Genomic DNA, 18,327 nt, shown 5'->3' with positions numbered 1-18,327 from the left:
TATTTTTTCTTTTCTATTTTCCAGTGTGTCTGTAATGCCTTCATATTTCTTTTGGTAGTAAGAAAATAAAGGCTAATTTTTAAAAAGAATATTATAGTCTAAAAAGTTAAAGGATGCATAGAGTTCCCTCTTGACTATGAGACATCTAAACTGAATGAACTGTCTGTGTGGCATACTGGAACAGCGCAGCCTCAGGATTCTGACAGATTTTTGGATCCCAGCTCTACCACTAACCTTGGGCAGGATTTTAGTCCCTCTGAGACCTGCTTTCTTCACCTCTAAGAATGAAAACAATAATACCTACCTCACAGCATCTTGCGAGGATAAAATGATGTACAGTGCCTGAAACATAGGTCCATAAATGTCAACCCCTTCTCCCTATACTCCACAAAAACCCTTGAGTAAAAGGAATCACCACAGCCTGCACCAGCCACCTGCCATCCCCCTCACTACATTCACCTTTTAAATTCGCAAGGATGTTGTCTCCTTGATTTTGTGCTATTGCTCTGAAGAGTTGCTACTGTGCTTAGAAAAATTTCTACATTTTATGTTCTCTCTTTTACAACTGTACATGCAGATAAAACATTTTTTAAAACTATCTTCCCATAAATGATAATGCACGTTTCCTAAAGCACGTATCATGTATAAAAACAATTCTGAAAAATAAGACTGAATTAATTTGTACATTGTCTCTTAAAGTGCACCAAAGTAAATAGTAATGACCTTTAAAATGTCACTAACCTTCTTGGGTTAGTTTTTAAAATAAATCTAAATATATATTGATTGAGATGTTTGGCTCCAATGTGATGGTAAAAAGCAGCAGTGTCTTCCAGAAAAAAAAAACTCTTGATAAACTCAACTAAGCATACCTTAGCAGCACATAAAATGCCTACAATTCAATATAACTGCAGGCTCAATAAAGCACAATCCTGATTCCTACTATGAAAACAAAATCAATCAAGGAAAAACCCAAAAACCAAAACCAAAAAAACATCTCCTCATCCTAAATTGAGGATTTCTATTGAATCCTGGAGGTAATATTTGTAATCACTTTCCTATTGTTTATTCTTGGTAACAGAACCATAATTACCATTCTTTCTTTACACTGCTCACACACATACATACACGAAGTCCATAAAAAACAATAAAGTATAAGTGGAGAGGCTATGAGAAAGAAACTTCAATGTCAATAAAGAACAAGCATCACCCAAAATGTCAGTCAGTTCCAATATTCACACCACCGTCCGATGTTCCCCACACACATAGACCGCACTGGGACGTATCCGTCGCCTTGTGTGACCAGGGAGCTGCGGCAAAAACTTGAAGGACTTAGGCATCATGTCCAGGCAAGCATCATGGAATTTCTTAATCCTCCAGTAGTAGATCAGTGGATTCAATGCAGACTTGAGGTAGCAGAGCCACAGTAGCCAGGTGCTAATCTCAAAAAAGTTGTGCTGATAGTAAAAGTGCTTACTGAATGTTGCCACAAGGCTGTAAGTGGTGAACGGCGCCCAGCAGACAATGAAGACAGCAAAGAGAATCAAAATAGTGGTGAAGGCACGTGTTTTAAAGCCCATGTCAATGCTCATCTGGAAAGGTCTCTGTAGACTCATGAGACCCAGTTTGCTGGCCTGGCTGAGGCATATACCTTCAGGGTAGCTATGGATCCTCAAGGCATTGTGCCGAAGGGTGTTGAGTATGCCCATAAATGAATACAATATTACCAGGAAGGGTATGAAGAAAGAAATGAGAGAAATCAAAATCACATAAGCCTGGTAGCCTGGATTGGTTGTGTACCCAAACACACACTGGGGAGCTCGGGAAGGTATCTGCAGGTCAGGGTTTCCTATGGCTAAAGGAAAAGCTACACAAAAGGAAGTTGCCCAAGAAACTGCAATCAGAACCTTAGCTCTATATGGGTTTAGCTTATCCTGCCTCTGGACTATAATAAGGAACCTATCTATGCTAATGATGAGCAGGATGGCTACTCCTTCTATCACAAATAACCAGAAAAACATAGCAGATACCCTACAGAAGAATTTCCCAAAAATCCATCGGGTAGTAAGGATAGTTACCAGGGCAAAGGGCATGTTCAGCACTGCAAGCAACATGTCTGCAAAAGCCAGGCTGGCAAGGAGGATGTTAATTGCAGATCGCATGGCAGCTTTTTGGTAAACCATGAGGCAAACAACCAAGTTCCCAAGAAAAGACACAAACAGAATGAATATCATTATAGCAGAAAGGGTAATTTGAAGAGGCAAGTTGAGGCTCTTAAATGCTGCTGGTGTTGTGGGCACAGCTGTACTATTCACTGTCAAGGAACTCAAACCAGTGGGAGCCATGGTTTCAAAACTATATCTAAGCAATGGACTGATGTCAGGATGCTGGAATGGTGGAGGGAGTGTAATATTCATGTAGGTGTTTTCATACACTACAAATGTTGTGTTGGATGTCCCGGTATGGAACGCAGTCAACACTGCCGAGAAGACCATGGTTTCGGTAGGATGGAAGATGCAAGCAGAGATGCAGGTGTTCTTCAAGCATTTCAACACAGAACAGCAGTATCAGGTTCCATTGATGGGCTTGGAAATACATTCTGGAAAATGGACAATGAGTTCCATCTTCCACAAGAGTCCTTTTGCCTGAAAACAAAACCAAAACACAAAAAGTCAATGAGAAATGAGATTTGTAAATAACATTTAACTCCAGGGCTGCCTTTCATTATGAAGGATCAGTTTTGCTCTTTTTGATCCTTTAAAAATATTTTAGCCTCCAGTGTAGTCAACACTAAAATACTGTTATTTTATCTTTCGTCAACCATGGTGGAAATTTCATGACATTCAAATATAAAGCAAAAGTGCAAGGAATCTCAAAACGTATTACTGCCCCAAAGACAAAAGTTATAATCTTACTGTTAATTTTTAAAATATTTCCAGTGGCTTTAATTTTAATTAAATGTTAATTTTAATTTTCATGCTTTTCTATAGTCACTATTAATAAAGATTTTTATTACCTGGTTCTCCTAAGAGCACTATTTTTTTAAATTAATAGTTGTTTGGTACAAGTTCTTACTCTAATTTTACATTAGCACAAAACCGGATGACAAAGAAACCTAAAGCAGGTTTCCTATTTCACACATAACAATTTTTAGTTCTAACATTCTTATTAAGTAGGTACTAGGTAATTGTCAATGAAGATCTGAAACATTTTATTGGCTTGCTTTCTATTTATTTATCCAATTAATTCATCAATTTTTTTTCATTTTTAGTTTTTGAATTAAAAATTCATTCCTTTTTAATTTCTTTCCAGAAGTTCCACCACCAACCATACTGGAGAATTTACTCAAGAGGAGAGAAAAATTCTAAGTAAGAAGTCTTGGTAATATTTTCAGAAGTTTTATTTTACTAAAGCTCTCTTTGTTTCTCATAGTCTCTCTTCTCTCCCAAGTCCACTGACTTTCATCCTTTCTTTTCTGATATATATACATCTATCTTCTCTATTTTCTTCTCCCTAAATAACCAATCTTATTTTGTGTTAGCAACTTGATCAGAATGTGTCAACCAAATAACAAAGTTAGAGATGTTAAAGGAGAGATGACTAAAAAAAATTCAGGTATGAAGAATCTACTCCAGAAAACTTACAAAGAATCTACTCCAAAGAGTTTCTTATCACATTTCTCTTATCCTAACCCCCAATTTCTTAACCAGATTTCTGTAGCTCTAGAGTTTTCTGTAAGGGACTTTCTTAATCTGCTGTCTTACACATTTTGTGGTATGGGTTTTTCCTTATGTAGGTCTTTACTGGACAGGTAACCTCTTTATAGTCAGAAAGAAGTCTCTGAATTTCTGGCAAGATTCCTTTAATAAGCTCTTAAAAGACTGGGAAAACATAAATATACAGCAGTTTAAAACAAATTGCAGTTTACTCATTATTTTGACTTAGAATCAGTCACTGAATTTTTTTTTTTTTTAAACAGAGTTTCACTCTTGTTGCCCAGGCTGGAGTGCAACGGCGCGATCTCGGCTCACCATAACCTCCGCCTCCCACATTCAAGCGATTCTCCTGCCTCAGCCTCCCCAGTAGCTGGGATTACAGGTATGTGCCACCATGCCCAGCTAACTTTGTATTTTTAGTAGAGATGGGGGTTCTCCATGTTGGTCAGGCTGTTCTGGAACTCCCGACCTCAGGCGATCCACCTGCTTCAGCCTCCCAAAGTGCTGGGATTACAGGCATCAGTCACTGCACCCAGCCTAGTCATTGATTTTAAGGGTCATTGTCAAAATTTCATTCATCCACTTACTAGTGTATGATGGGCAGGAATATCACATTTCTAAGATCCAAGATCCAGCAATGAAGCCAAATCAGGGACTCTCTACCATACCTATAGCTCTACAATCCCATCTTTCTTTGTCCAGGGCTGCCTTTATAAAAAAGAAGAATTCTGATCTACTCCTTCAAAATATCAACTTTACTACTTACTTTCACTTCTACAGTTTAATTTCTTTGCCCTTACTAGATTTTATCTATCCTCACATATTCACTTTGTAATACAAAACATACCTGGATATGATGCCACACTAAGCCAGCTGCTCTTGAACTTTATTAACCACAAAGGGGCCAGTGGAAAGACAGCAGTGGTAGTTGGAAGATTTTTACACCATAATCACCATCGGCCTCTATAGAAGTACCCTAAATATACATATAATTAAGACTAAAGGCTGTGCATAATTATAAATTAATCTCAATACAAGTCTACCTCTATAGAGGTAATTTCTCTAGAAAAATTATAAATAGACAATTGTGTATCTTAAGCCTAATGTGACAGCTAAAATTGTGTTTGACCAAGTAAACTAACATATATCCATCCTGCACTACTACACTGTTCAAAGTATTTCATTCCCTTGACCATGTTAAGGAACAAAAACAAAAAATGGAATGAAGCCAAAGTAAAACCATAATTTAAAAGATGCCTTTTAACTTGTTATATTTGCATAGTCATAACATCATTCTACCATAAAAGCCTCCCACAACTATAAAAACTTCTAACAATTCATTTAATATTTCATCAAATATCTGTTTAAGAACCTACTACGTGCCAGATACTAAAACGAAAATGGTGAGCAAATAAAAGGCTTCTAAATTTCTGGTTAAAAATGCAGACTGACCACAGTCCACATCCCCAAAATCACACTGAAATGACAGTAAAGGGATTTTTTTAAACAAAGTATATAAACCAAAAGGACAAGAGGTATAAATGAAAGACACATTAGTAGATAAAAAAATTTTTTAAATTCATTTTATTTATTTATTTATTTATTTATTTATTTATTTATTTATTTTTTGGAGACGGAGTCTCGCTCTGTTGCCCAGGCTGGAGTGCAGTGGCACGATCTCAGCTCACTGCAAGCTCCGCCTCCCAGGTTCACACCATTCTCCTGCCTCAGCCTCCCGAGTAGCTGGGACTACAGGCACCCACCACCACACTCAGCTAATTTTTTTTTTTTTTTTTTGTATTTTTAGTAAAGATGGGGTTTCACCTGGTTAGCCAGGATGTTTTTTAATGTTTTAAGGCAAAAAAAGCGCAAATGGTGTTGTGGTAACTGACTTAAGAAAGCAGAACAGAGAACAATTTATTCTCAATACTTCCAGGGAAATATGCTTCGAAAAAACTGAAACAATCCTGTAGATCCCCAGAGAATCTGTGGATGCCAGTTACCACAGAGAGTATAGGTAGAGCTGAAAACTGGAAAACTGACTGAAAATCAGAGACACTGGAATCCCACTGCACACCTAGTTCTCCTCCTCTCTGAACAATCATATGAAAGCATCTATCTCCATTTCAGTAGCCCAACTCTGTGGCACAACTGAACCTGACAAGCACCAAAGTCGAAAATATCAGTGCAAGGCTGAAAACGGGGGAACTGAGTGAATGCATATTCAATTTGAGAACATAGCTCCTTTCGCCATCCTGCTCTCAGACTGCCAGAAGCCAGGAACATATTGCCTATGCAGAAGACTGAAAGACTGTAACTAAATAGCCACAGAGGAAAAACCTCTAGATACTAATATCTGATGGTAGAATGCCAGCTTGGTGCCCAGTCACCCTGTACATGGAAGCCCACCCACTGTCAAACCAGCCCATAAGCAGAGACTCTAATCAACTTTTCAGTGCCTATTAAATATAAATGGTCAATTTCTCTAAGAAATAAAGAGTTTGTAACAAAGAGATTAAACAAAGGCATTTTTGTAGTTAAACATTAAGGGAAATAACTTGAATTTAAAATACTAAGGAACATAGCATGAACAGACTTAATAATGCCTTTGCTTCAGTATCTGTACAGTGGTCTTACTTCACTCCTGGCTCACTGGAATGTAAATATTCCCTGGCCTTCTTCCTTTTCTTACGAAGTATAATAACCAAAGCAGTGCTCCTGAATGCTCACAGTAACTACATTAAAATATTCTTCCCTCTTAGCATTTCTCATCAAATATCACTGTGACCTGAAGTTTCTTTGAATTTTATATAAGACTAAGTAAAAAAGTTTCATACTTAAAATTTGTATTTCCAAATGAAATAGGACAGTAGCAGCATGAGATCAACAGACAATTAGCTTAGGTTGGTAACATTTACACAGCAGTCCTAATGTTAAATCCAATCTAGACTAGTCTTTATTTGCCATTTGTCGGAAATGTTTAACAAATCTTCCAAGTGAGAAAAATTTTAAATTATGTGTGAATGTGTGCACATGATATATGCATACATAATACACATATGTTTATACAAACACACCACATGTATGTACATTTGTAAAACTCACATATAGTAGAAGTGACTGGATTTATGATTCTCTCTTATTGCATCTACAGAAACAATGCTGGGGTTATCAGGTTAATGATATAAGTGGAGTGTTTTATATTTGGAGTGTGCCAGAATGTCACATTTATAGGGCTTCAGTAGCTAGAATGGTCAGTGGAGGTTGCGGTATTCTCTTGGTTCTCTTTCCTTAGTCTTACCTGCCACTGGAGCGCTTTATTTTGTTTTTTTTAAGCAGGGTATATCACCCAGACTGGAGTGCAGTGGCACAATCACAGCTCACGGCAGCCTCAACCTCCCAAGCTCAAGTGATCTTTGGAGTGCTTTAAATACTTGTTTTATTCTCTGAAAAGGCTATATTCTTCTAGAAGGCAGCCATTGATTTTATTAATCCCATTGCTCCCTACAACCACTATGCTTTGCACACAGTCCGATAAATATTTAGATAACTAAATTCATTTGCACTGTTTTGTGGGATCAATTTTTTTTTACTCATTTTAATATTCATGAAATACACACATTTTAAAAATAATTAGATAAGTTTTAAAGTGCTCATCAAACCCTGTCCCAACCTTCACCACCCCATTCCTGTTTTTAGTAACAGTCATTCTTAATTAAAGGTTTTTTCATATTTTTATTCTTTATATATCTAAATAACATGAAGAAATTACTTCTTGGTTTATCAATTATATATATTAACTCCTGATTTCCTGTAAGTATAGATGTAGATTTAGCTGTCACAGCATTGCCCAATTTATTTCTCTTCCCTTTGTACTATCAAAATCTTTATTTGAAACTTTTGAGTTACAGTACTGTAATAATGTAGTTATGTAAATAGTATATTTACTGATAAGCCAAAAGTAGAATATTTTCCTTTCTTAACTTTTAGAAATCCTAAAATTAATAATTCACTTACATATTTATTCTCCATTTTTTTTTTGTTTTGCTTTGGCTGTTTGGATATTTTTGTGAAGTTTTTGTTCAAGTCCTTTGTTCATCTTTCAGCTGGGTTGTTTATCTTTTTCTTATAAATTTGTTAGCATTTATATATACATATATACACATACACACACACACACTTTTTTCCCCAAAGGATGAGGCTGCATAATTTATAAGAAACAGAGGTTTATTTTGGCTCACAATTCTGCAGGGTGTGTGAGAAGCATGGTGCTAGCATCTGCTCCTGGAGAGGTTTCAGGAGGCTTACAATCACGGTGGAAGGTGAAGGGTGAGAGCAGGAAAAGAGAGCAAGAGGGGTTAGTGCCACAGCCTTTTAAACAACCAAATCTTGTGTGAACTCAGAGCAAAAACTCACTCACTATTCGGACGACAGCATCAAGCCTTTCATGAGGGATCCACCCCATGACTCAAATAGCTCTCAGCAGGTCCAAACCTCCAACATTGGGGATTACATTTCAACATGAGATTTGGAGGGGACAAACATCCCAACCGTGTCAGTATCATATTCTATGGTACTGCTTCTATTCAGAGCAGAAGTTTATGGAAATCTCATGATTAATGAAGTTTGGGCTCAGTACAACTCCCACTCATCCCAGAACTCATGCCATGGTTATTCTACCAGTTTTGAAATGCAGTGTTAGAACAGACAAACTCAGCAGATTCCCTCACTGGTTCTCTAATCTGTGGAGCAAGGGCTATAATGGTAGGAAAGGTTAACTGCAAACCCCTAGTACTGTCTATTTCTACCTGTGAAAATGGTAAACCAAAAGCAACATTTAATTCCTGCAGAGATTGCAAAGATTAGAGTCACCATCAAGGACTTGGAAGAAGAAGGTGATCAATTCTGCCATATCTCTATTCAAGTTGCCTCTTTGGCTTTGTAGAAAACAGATGGATTCTGAAGAGTGCACATGCTGTATCAGATGTGGTTTTACTGATGGAGCACATCAATGTATTTCCTGGCATCTGGTATACAGCTATTGATCTGTCAAATTCTGGTTTTCTCTATATGTGTTAGCAGACTACTTGAAGCATTTGCCTACCCTACTGTCCTACCTCAGGGCTCTGTCAAGTCTCCTGCACACTATCATAATCTAGTCCACAGGGACCTTGGTTGTACTTCTAGTCCATAGAATGTCATGCTGTCCATTACATGCTGACTACATCTTTTAAATTTTCTAGGGGTCTTAGAGTATTTCAAGATATCCCTTTCAAAGTGATAGCTCTCTTGCCTACCACTAATACAGAGACACAGCATTTAGTTGGCTTTTCTGGACTCTGGAGGCAACATACACCTCATTTGGGTATGTGATTCTGACCTATTGATCAAGTAGCTTGAAAAGCTGCCATATTTGAGTAATCAGTAATAATAAGAGAAGGCTCCACAACAGGTCCAGGCTGTTATGAAACCTGTTCTGCCACTAAGCCGAAAGATTCACTGGTGTTTTAAGTGTCTGTGGCACACAGGGATCCTGTATAGCATTTGGCAGGCCCCTTAAAGGTCAGACCAGATCTTTAGTATTTTGGAACAAAGCTATGGAACATGAGTGCTCCACATAAACTTGGTGCTGTCTAACCTTCTGAAGCCATACAGTTGGGTTTGCATGGAGCATTTCAGCCTTATGCAGAAGGGTATGTATGAAATCAGACCTGGCAGGTGCTCAGGGCACAGTTCGGTTACATGAGCAAATGGCTGAGATTCCCACAGCTCCTATTTTTGCTGTAATGATCCTCTCTTTAAACTTCACCTGTGACCTCACTGAGAGGAGTTTCTCATGACCAGTTAACTAAAGAAGAAAAAAATTTAGGCCTGATTTATTGTGCCGAGTTGTAGCATTACAGCCCCACTTGGAAGCCCTTAAGGGCAGAGCAGAGAAAACCTCCCAGTAGGCAACATTTTGAATACTATACTTGGTTGTTCATTTTGAAGAATTCACGCCAGAGATGAAAAACTACATTCATCATAGACAGTAGATAATGGTTTGACTGGCTAGTCATGTAAATGCTCACCAAATAGCAATTTTCAATAGAAGAGCTTGATAACCAGGCAGACAAGATGACCTATTCTATTGAGATCAACCAATCTCTTTCTCTAGTCACTCCTGTCCTTCCCTAAAGAGTTCGTGAACAACATAGCCATGGCAGAAGGGACAGAGGTTGTACATGTGCTCAACATGGACTTTCACTCACCCAGATCAATCTAGCTATAGCCACTGAACACGTAACGTGGGAACACAGGGACCAAAACTAAACTTACTGAATATGACGTAATCTCCTGGAGACACTAGCCAGCTACTTGGTGACAAGTGGATTACACGGACTACTTCCATGATTGGTGACTTTGTTTTTATTAGAATATATCCATATGCTGGATAATTTTACCAAATTAGGCCATCAAGCATAACATCAATATATTTAGTATCCTGTGCCTCCTTCCTTTCACACAATATCCTACACATATCAGAAAAAAGTAATCAGAAAGTTAATAATCACCTTACAAATTTCAAATAAAAACAGTGGGAACTCAAAAAAAAAAAAACTCTTAAAATTTTGTTTTTTAAGTATCCAGAAGCATAAAGGAACAGACATATCAAGATATTCAGTATTCAAAGGGGCAATCTGCATTCTTAAGAATAACCTTTTATCTCCTGAGTTTTGTTAGGAAGTATAATATCAAAGAACTGCCTTAAGCTCTTTGAATATGTTAGCTTTAAAAATTTCACAGTAACTATGATATTCCTGCTGCTATAATATCCATTTTAAGGATGACAGAACGATTGTACAGAATGGTCAAGTAACATGTCCAAGGTCACACGACTAATAACGGGCAAAGCTGAGAATTAAACCCAGGAAGTCTGTTCTCAGTCACTATGCTATGCTATAAAACAGAGAATATCACGTACAGAAATGCCACCAGTATAAGAAAAACATAACACTTTGTTTTCTTTTACATATCACTTGTATATTTTCAAAAACATATTGCTAAATTTAAAAAGCAATTACAATAAATTTAGAAATGATGTGGAAATGAATCAGGATTATATCTATATATTTTACCAGGATATTCATGTAAATGTAGGGCTCTATGCCTTGATTACAGAAGTCTAGGTCTGCCAAAAATATATGACACATGGAATGTAAATATGCATGAAAAATACAAATACTTTTTTTTCCTTTCAAAAAATAAGACTCAGTAAAAAGAATCTTAACAGTGCTGAATTTGCTCGGTGTTTCCCAATGCAGATGATACAAATATCTGGTAAAAATACAATAAAGCTCCAAAGTAACGAGATTAGTTTTCCCATGCGGTTGCTAAAACTGGAGTGACCACCTTTTAATCACAATTTCACATGAAACAAAGTGAAAATTCTACAATCCCAATAGAAGTGAATATTTAGTGAGTAAAAGGAAAGACTTCTTCAGGTCAGTTCTTTCAGTGCCCAAAAGGATTTCCCAATGCTGCAGTAATATAAATGCTGGCTGTTTTTCAGAGGAGTTTCACAGGCTGAAGTCCTGAGGGCACCCATAAAACTCTGCAAAGCAGTCCTCATCAAAACTGGGACTGCAGAGAAAAGCAGCAAAAAAGTGGGACACCTACACTGAACTCCAGTCAACTAAACAGGGCCAGCTTCTTTCTTTATCTCGTCCTGCCATCTCTAATTCTTCAAAATGGTTTTATTTTCCTTCCTTTCTGCTCCTTTCCTTTTTCTCTTCTTTTATATTATTTTGACTGTATCTCTATACTGAAAATTTTCAAAACCAACCTCACTTTCTAATTTCCAATAAAAGACCATCCTTGGATCCACATACATGCTGGAGTATACTGGCTTTACCAGCCCATTAGAATCATAGCCTCTCTTCTACAACTTCCATCTCTAACCCTTCCAGGAGAATCCTGCTATCTTTGCCTCACCAGTTAGGCCTTCAAATGGCCCTGTATTCAGAGTGCATGCTAACTAATGTGTCTAACTGCCTGTTATCTCTACCATGACTCAGACTGCAAATCTTACAAAAGAGATAGGACCACCATATTACAACTTAGAAAGAAACTCATTATACACAATTCTGCCTTGATGTTAAAATTCATTAGGCTGCCTAGACAGAGACATAAAGATATACAGATTAGATACAGATATAGGCATGTATCTATATCTACAGATAGATATTATGTATATATACAACCAAAAAATTATTTCATGGTTCAATAAGTATATTCTCTTTATATGAAATTTGATTTGAATCATTTTCTGTATTTTTCTCTTCCTTCAAATCCATAGTAACCCAGTACTACATAAAACCTATCAACTTTCACAAATGCTAAGAAAATGTCATCTAAATATGGCCAACCTCAAGCCTTTCCTAAATTAACTTACTATAAGGATGTCAAAAGTAGAGAAAAAATATCTGGGTAATAGTCTTGGCCCTTCCATTTATTAACTAAGATGTTCAGGCAAGTCAGTGAACTTTCCTGACTCTCAAATGTCCTTATCTCAAAGATGCAGATATAAAACCACATCAAGGCTGGTGAATTAAATAAGATAGATGAAAGTGAATTATAAACTACAAAGTGATATCAAATTACAACATATTATAACCATAATCTTCTACAGACTTCTGTTGCAGGAAGTCAGGGAACCTGAAGGGAGGGACCCGCTGAAGCCATGGCAGAAGAACATAAATTGTGAATATTTCATGGACATTTGTCAGTTCCCCAAATTAATACTTTTATAATTTCTTATGCCTATCTTTACTGCAATCTCTGAACATAAACTGTGAAGATTTCATGGACATTTATCACTTCCCCAATCAATACTCTTTTCATTTTCTATGCCTGTCTTTACTTTAATCTCTTAATCCCGTCATCTTCATAAGCTGAGGATGTATGTCAACTCAGGACCCTGTGATGATTGCATTATCTGCACAAATTGTTTGTAAAACATGTGTGTTTGAACAATATGAAATCTGGGCACCTTGAAAAGAACAGGATAACAGCGATTTTCAGGGAACAAGGGAGATAACCATAAAGTCTGACTGCCTGAAGGGCTGGGCAGAACAGAGTCATATTTCTCTTCTTTCAGAAAGCAAATAGGAGCAATATCGCTGAATTCTTTTCTCAGTAAGGAATAACCCTAGGAAAATTAATGCATTCCCAGGGAGAGGTGTCTAAAATGGCCGCTCTGGGAGTGTCTGTCTTATGCAGTTGTAGACAAGGGATGAAATACGCCCTGGTCTCCTGCAGTGACCTCAAGCTTGCTAGGATTAGGAAATTCCAGCCTGGTGAATTCTAGTCAGACCAGTTGTCTGCTGTCAAACGCTGTTTCCTGTTAAGATGTTTGTCAGTGACAATGTGTGCCCAGCAGGGCATGGACCTTCATCAGTAATTCTAGTTTCGCCCTGGCCTTGTGATCTCACTCTGCCTCTCTGCCCTTGTGATATTGTATTGCCTTTGAAGCATGTGATCTCTGTGACCCATTCCCTATTCGTACACCCCTCCCATTTTGAAACCCCTAATAAAAACTTGCTGGTTTTGTGGCTCAAGGGGCATCACGGAACCTGCCGATATGTGATGTCACCCCTGGAGACCCAGCTGTAAAATTTCTCTTTTGTACTCTTTCTCTTTACTTCTCAGACCAGCTGACACTTAAGGAAAACAGAAAAGAACCTACATTGAAATATGGGGGGCTGGTTACCCTGATAAATTTTGACCATGTTATGCAATCAATATCTCTATTATAGCCTATTGGTGGGAGTATGAACTGGTACAACATTTTGGGAGTAAGAGTAGGCAGTATTTCTTAATACTGAACAATTTAAATATTGTCTAGAATTCTACATGATAAAAACACTAGCATAAACATGCAGATAAGAATGTTCATTGTAGCATTACTTCATAGTGAAAAACTCAACATCTTTTTAATACTCATCAGTAAGATAACAGTTAAATAAGCTGGGGCACAGTGGCTCACGCCTGTAATCCCAGCAGTTTGGGAGGCTGAGGCAGCCTTGAGGTTAAGATGGCTTGAGGTTAAGAGCTCGAGACCAGCCTGGCCAACATGGTGAAACTCTGTCTCTATTAAAAATACAAAAATTAGCTAGGTGTGGTGGCACATGCCTCTAATCCCAGCTACTCAGTGGCTGAGGCACAAGAATCACTTGAACCCAAGAGGCAGAGGTTGCAGTGAGCTGAGATCGCGCCATTGCACTCCAGCACAGGCGACAGTGTGAGACTCCATCTCAAAAAAAAAAAAAAAAAGATAACAGTTAAATAAAGTGTGGTACATACATACTAGAAATACCATGCAGCTATCACAAACAATATGTCAATCTAGAATAGTGACATCAGAGAATGTTCATCGTATACTAAAAAAAAAAAAAAATTAACATGCAGAATGACATATAACATAGTCCCATTGTTATGTATGTATGTAGATGTGTGTGTATATATATACATGCATGTGTTTGTGCATATGTACATATGTATAGACAAACAGACCAAATGGACAAAAGGGATTTCTTTTCTGGTATGAAATTAAGGGAGTAAAATATTATTTTACCCATACACTTACAGTTTTGTATAATTTTTTTCACATTAAATCAATATTGATCTTGTACTATTCTGTCACACTTTTCTTCCTGTTTCCTGTATAAAATTCCTTGAGGATGCAAGCTGCAACCTATCTGACCTAACACAAAGCTGTGTATCCTAGTGTTGCTTAAGATACGATAACCATTTATGTCACTCTAACCATGGAAAAGAAGGTAAGAAGCAAACCACAGTCTGCAGATTCTGCAGGACCTGGGCTCAAGCATCTCAGGGGTCCCAGTAGAGACCTCCCAACAGCCCCAGTCCCAGTCCAATCCTCTAAAATGCTGTATTCACTGCATATGCTCTAAAGGTTGGCCTTGATTCCACTGATCCCAGGATGCTGGGAAGAAATGAGTGGCAACACTATGAAAAAATTGCTGTTCTAAAATTACTCTTCTATACCCTAACGGATAAACAGAAACTGGCGCTGGTAAAGCCTAGGAGAGGACTAAGGGAATAACCCACGTCTTCTAGCCAACTCATCACTGACAGCAGAAGAAAACAGATAGGAATCTGAAATACTGGTGTTACTCAAGAGTGTCTGCTTTTGTCTTGAACAAAATGGAAGCCTAAAAGAAAGAATGCCTAAAAGAAAGCAGAGCTCTGGTGACATTATGGAGCATCTCTCTCTGATTCTGGGTCAGAGGCTGCACTTGAAGAGAAAAGATGTCACATCATGTTCTTCTGTTATTTGCCACACTCTTAGCCAAGAAGAATTTCACTTGGTTCTCCCTTCATTCCCATCTTTCCTCTCATCTAAGAAAGAAATAAAATTGCAAACTAAGAGAGGAAAGAAAAAAACGTATCACATATAAATTTATATTCCTTCCTATATTAGGCCCTTGCTACATATCCAGAGATTCTAATTAAAACCGGGGGAATGGTAGTTGAAGGACACACCAGGATGGAAGTATACTCCTGAGTTCTGTTATGAAAAAGGTGGAACCAGAAATAAAGAACCAACCATTTCACTTCAGAAGCAATGCAACTTTCAACTTTATTTTATTTTTTTTTAAAAGGCAATCACTTTCATTGGGCAACCTACTTTGCAATTAAAATGAATAGTCCATAAATTTAGATCACTATAACAATGTCTACATTTTTTTGTTGTTGAATTCTGTTATTCTCTGGTTTACCTGTAAATAGAGTCAAAGGAAGCTTTGAAAACAAACCAAAAAGGAATACATAATAATCACATAGAGTGAGACAGGGTAAGGAAGAGCTTATCTAAAGTTATTTTTTATATAGAGCACATCATCATGGCATCAAAATTACCTTATATGCAAGGCATATCTAACCTAAAACCTATATGCAATAAAGCTAACGGAAAAAATGCTGTGTGTACATTTTAAGCATGAACCACAAGTAGTATTCTATTTATAACGCCATTCCATTCCTAATATATTTCCAATTCCAACCAGAATATTCACCACAAAAAAAGAAGAATTTTCTCACTGATGTTCAAAGGAACACTCAGTTTTTCCATGGACTTTAAAAAAATTAGATTATTAAGCACAAAGATTTATTTGCCTTCCTGTTACTTTATCCCAAAAATACTAAAAAGAAACTAAATGCCAGCAAGGGCTCTGTTTCAGAGAATATGCTAAGTGACTTCTGATGACAATTAAAACTGAAACTCAAGTGGCAGGAAAGGTCAATATTTAATAAAAGAGAAAATTAATTATAATTGAAAACTTTAAAATGTATTTTTAAGCGGCTAAAAGATTAACCTTTTAGAAATGCAAAAAGCAAAAGAAGTGATAAGTCCTATGGGTGATAGGTTTTGTTCATAATTCCCTTTGTCTCCTATTTCTATTTCTTTTTATTTTTTTATTTTATTGATGCATATTTTACATATTTGTGGGGTACATGTGACCATTTGTTAAATGTACAGAATGTGTAATAATCAAGTCGGGGTATCTGGAGTATCCATCATCTAGAGTATTTAACATTTCTATGTGTTGGGAACATTTCAAGTTCTCTCTTCTAGCTAGTTTGAAATATAAAGAACATTGCTGCTAACTATAGTCACCCTACTCTGCTATTGCACATTAGAACGTATACCTTCTATCTAACTGTATCTTTGTATCCATTAACCAACCTCTCTTCATCCTCTCTTCCTCTTCTGGTATCTTCCTAGCTCCCGGTATCTATCATTCTATTCTCTACCTCCAGGACATATCTCCTTTGACTCCCACATGAATAAGACATGTGGTACTTGTCTTTCTGTTCCTAGACTATTTAACTTACCATAGTGACCTCCAGTTCCATCCATCTTGCTGCAAATAACATGCTTTCATTTTTTATGGCTAAATAGCACTCCATTGTGTACATATACATGTTCTTTAGCCCTTTGTCTATTGATGAACATTTAGGTTGATTCCATATCTTTGCTATTGTGAATACTGCTATGATAAACATGCGACCACAGGTATCCTTGGATATACAAATTCCTTTTGCTTTGAATACATACCCAGTACTGAAATTGCTGGACTGTATGGTAGTTCTACTCTTTGTTTTTAGAGAAAACTCCATACTGACCCAGTGGTCATTCAGGAGTATGTTTAATTTCCATTTATTTGTGAAGTTTCCAAAGTTCCTCTTGTTGTTGATTCCATTGTCATCTGCAAAGATACTTGATATGGTTTCAATTCTGTTGACATTTGTTTTGCATCCCAACACATGGTTTATCCTAGAAAAATGTTCCATGTGCTGATGAGAAGAATGTGTATTCTGTAGCTGTTGGGTGAAATACTCTGAAAATGTCTGTTAGGTCCAATCCAAGGTTTCTTTGTTAATTTTCTGTCTAGATGATCTAACGCTGAGAATGTAGTGTTGAAGTCCCCTACAGAGTCTTTAGTCTCCTCTACAAGTTTGTTTTACTTTTGAGATGTCATATATTCTTTTATCTGTATCTCTGAGCAGAGGCTACAATTATATATTCTCTGTCTCTGAGGAATAACTATGGTTTATTAACATAAGAGTGAGCCATAAAGATGGCATCATATGAACATCTGCATAAGATTACATAAGAGTGAGCCATAAAGATGGCATCATATGAACATCTGCATAAGATTACCTGATACTAAACTATGAGTAAAACAAAACCTTATATAAAAAGTGGTATATTTGAAATGTAGGATATAAAAAAATTACTATAAAAATGCAACAAAAAAGAAAACAATTCTAGTATTGTTACTTCAAAGCAAAAGAAAAAAATATTTTTTGTAAATGACATTCAATGGTACGTACTCAGAAAATACAAAAAATGTAATTTTTTGTAAATGACATTCAATGGTACGTACTTGTTCAATCTCCAACTTTATGTCTAATACATACAATAGTATATACATGTAAAACCTTAGTAAGTTTTCAAGCAAAGGAGGAAATGTAAATTATAAATGAGGAAGCTGAGCCACAAACTATGTAACTTGCCCAAGGTCACATAGCTGGTAAACAGTAGAGCAAGGATTGGAACTCAGGTAAACTGCCTCTCATCTTTGAGTTATCATTATACTAGGGGCAGAAAAAAGTCTTATCCCAGAAAAAGAAACAAAATTTCAGGTGTGCAATTACTATAGCTATTAATTCTTAAATGTCTACCATGTACCAGACCTTATATATTATTGCTAATCCTGACAAACCACCCCAAAAATAGAAGTTATGTTCCCCATTTTCAAGAGAAGTAAACCAAGGCTTAGAGGGCAATGTGCCGCCAATCACACAGCTGGTGGGAGGGCTGGAATTAGAACCCAGGGTGCCTGGCTCCACAGTTTCTGCTCTTTCCAAAAGATTTTACTGCTTCTCACATAACCTATGAAAGAGAACGGACTTTTATGCCACTTAATATAGCAATTTGCAATGTTAAAAATGCTGTCCCTCATCCCTGGTCTAACACCTTGAGGGTTTTATTTTTAGACCAGCCTTCCCCAAAGGCTTCAAGTTTTCTACAGAACACCATTCCCTG

The 18,327-nt window shown here is 37.0% G+C and overlaps 1 protein-coding gene across 1 annotated transcript in view; it reads right to left on the bottom strand.

Annotated features, from left to right (window-relative positions):
• Positions 1-712: 712 nt before the first annotated feature.
• Positions 713-18,327, bottom strand: part of GPR63 (G protein-coupled receptor 63) — a 40,402-nt gene continuing 22,787 nt past the window's right edge. Inside the window, exon 2 of the mRNA XM_011968391.1 lies at positions 713-2,642. Coding sequence (XP_011823781.1) covers positions 1,233-2,492 — 1,260 coding nt within the window. The 5' untranslated portion in view covers positions 2,493-2,642 and the 3' untranslated portion in view covers positions 713-1,232. The remainder of the gene's footprint in view (positions 2,643-18,327) is intronic.

The sequence above is a fragment of the Mandrillus leucophaeus genome, unplaced genomic scaffold, assembly GCF_000951045.1.
Source record: "Mandrillus leucophaeus isolate KB7577 unplaced genomic scaffold, Mleu.le_1.0 Scaffold841, whole genome shotgun sequence".
NCBI lineage: Eukaryota > Metazoa > Chordata > Mammalia > Primates > Cercopithecidae > Mandrillus > Mandrillus leucophaeus.
The sequence above is the reverse complement of the archived record's forward strand: the minus strand, read 5'-3'. Positions and strand labels throughout refer to the sequence as shown.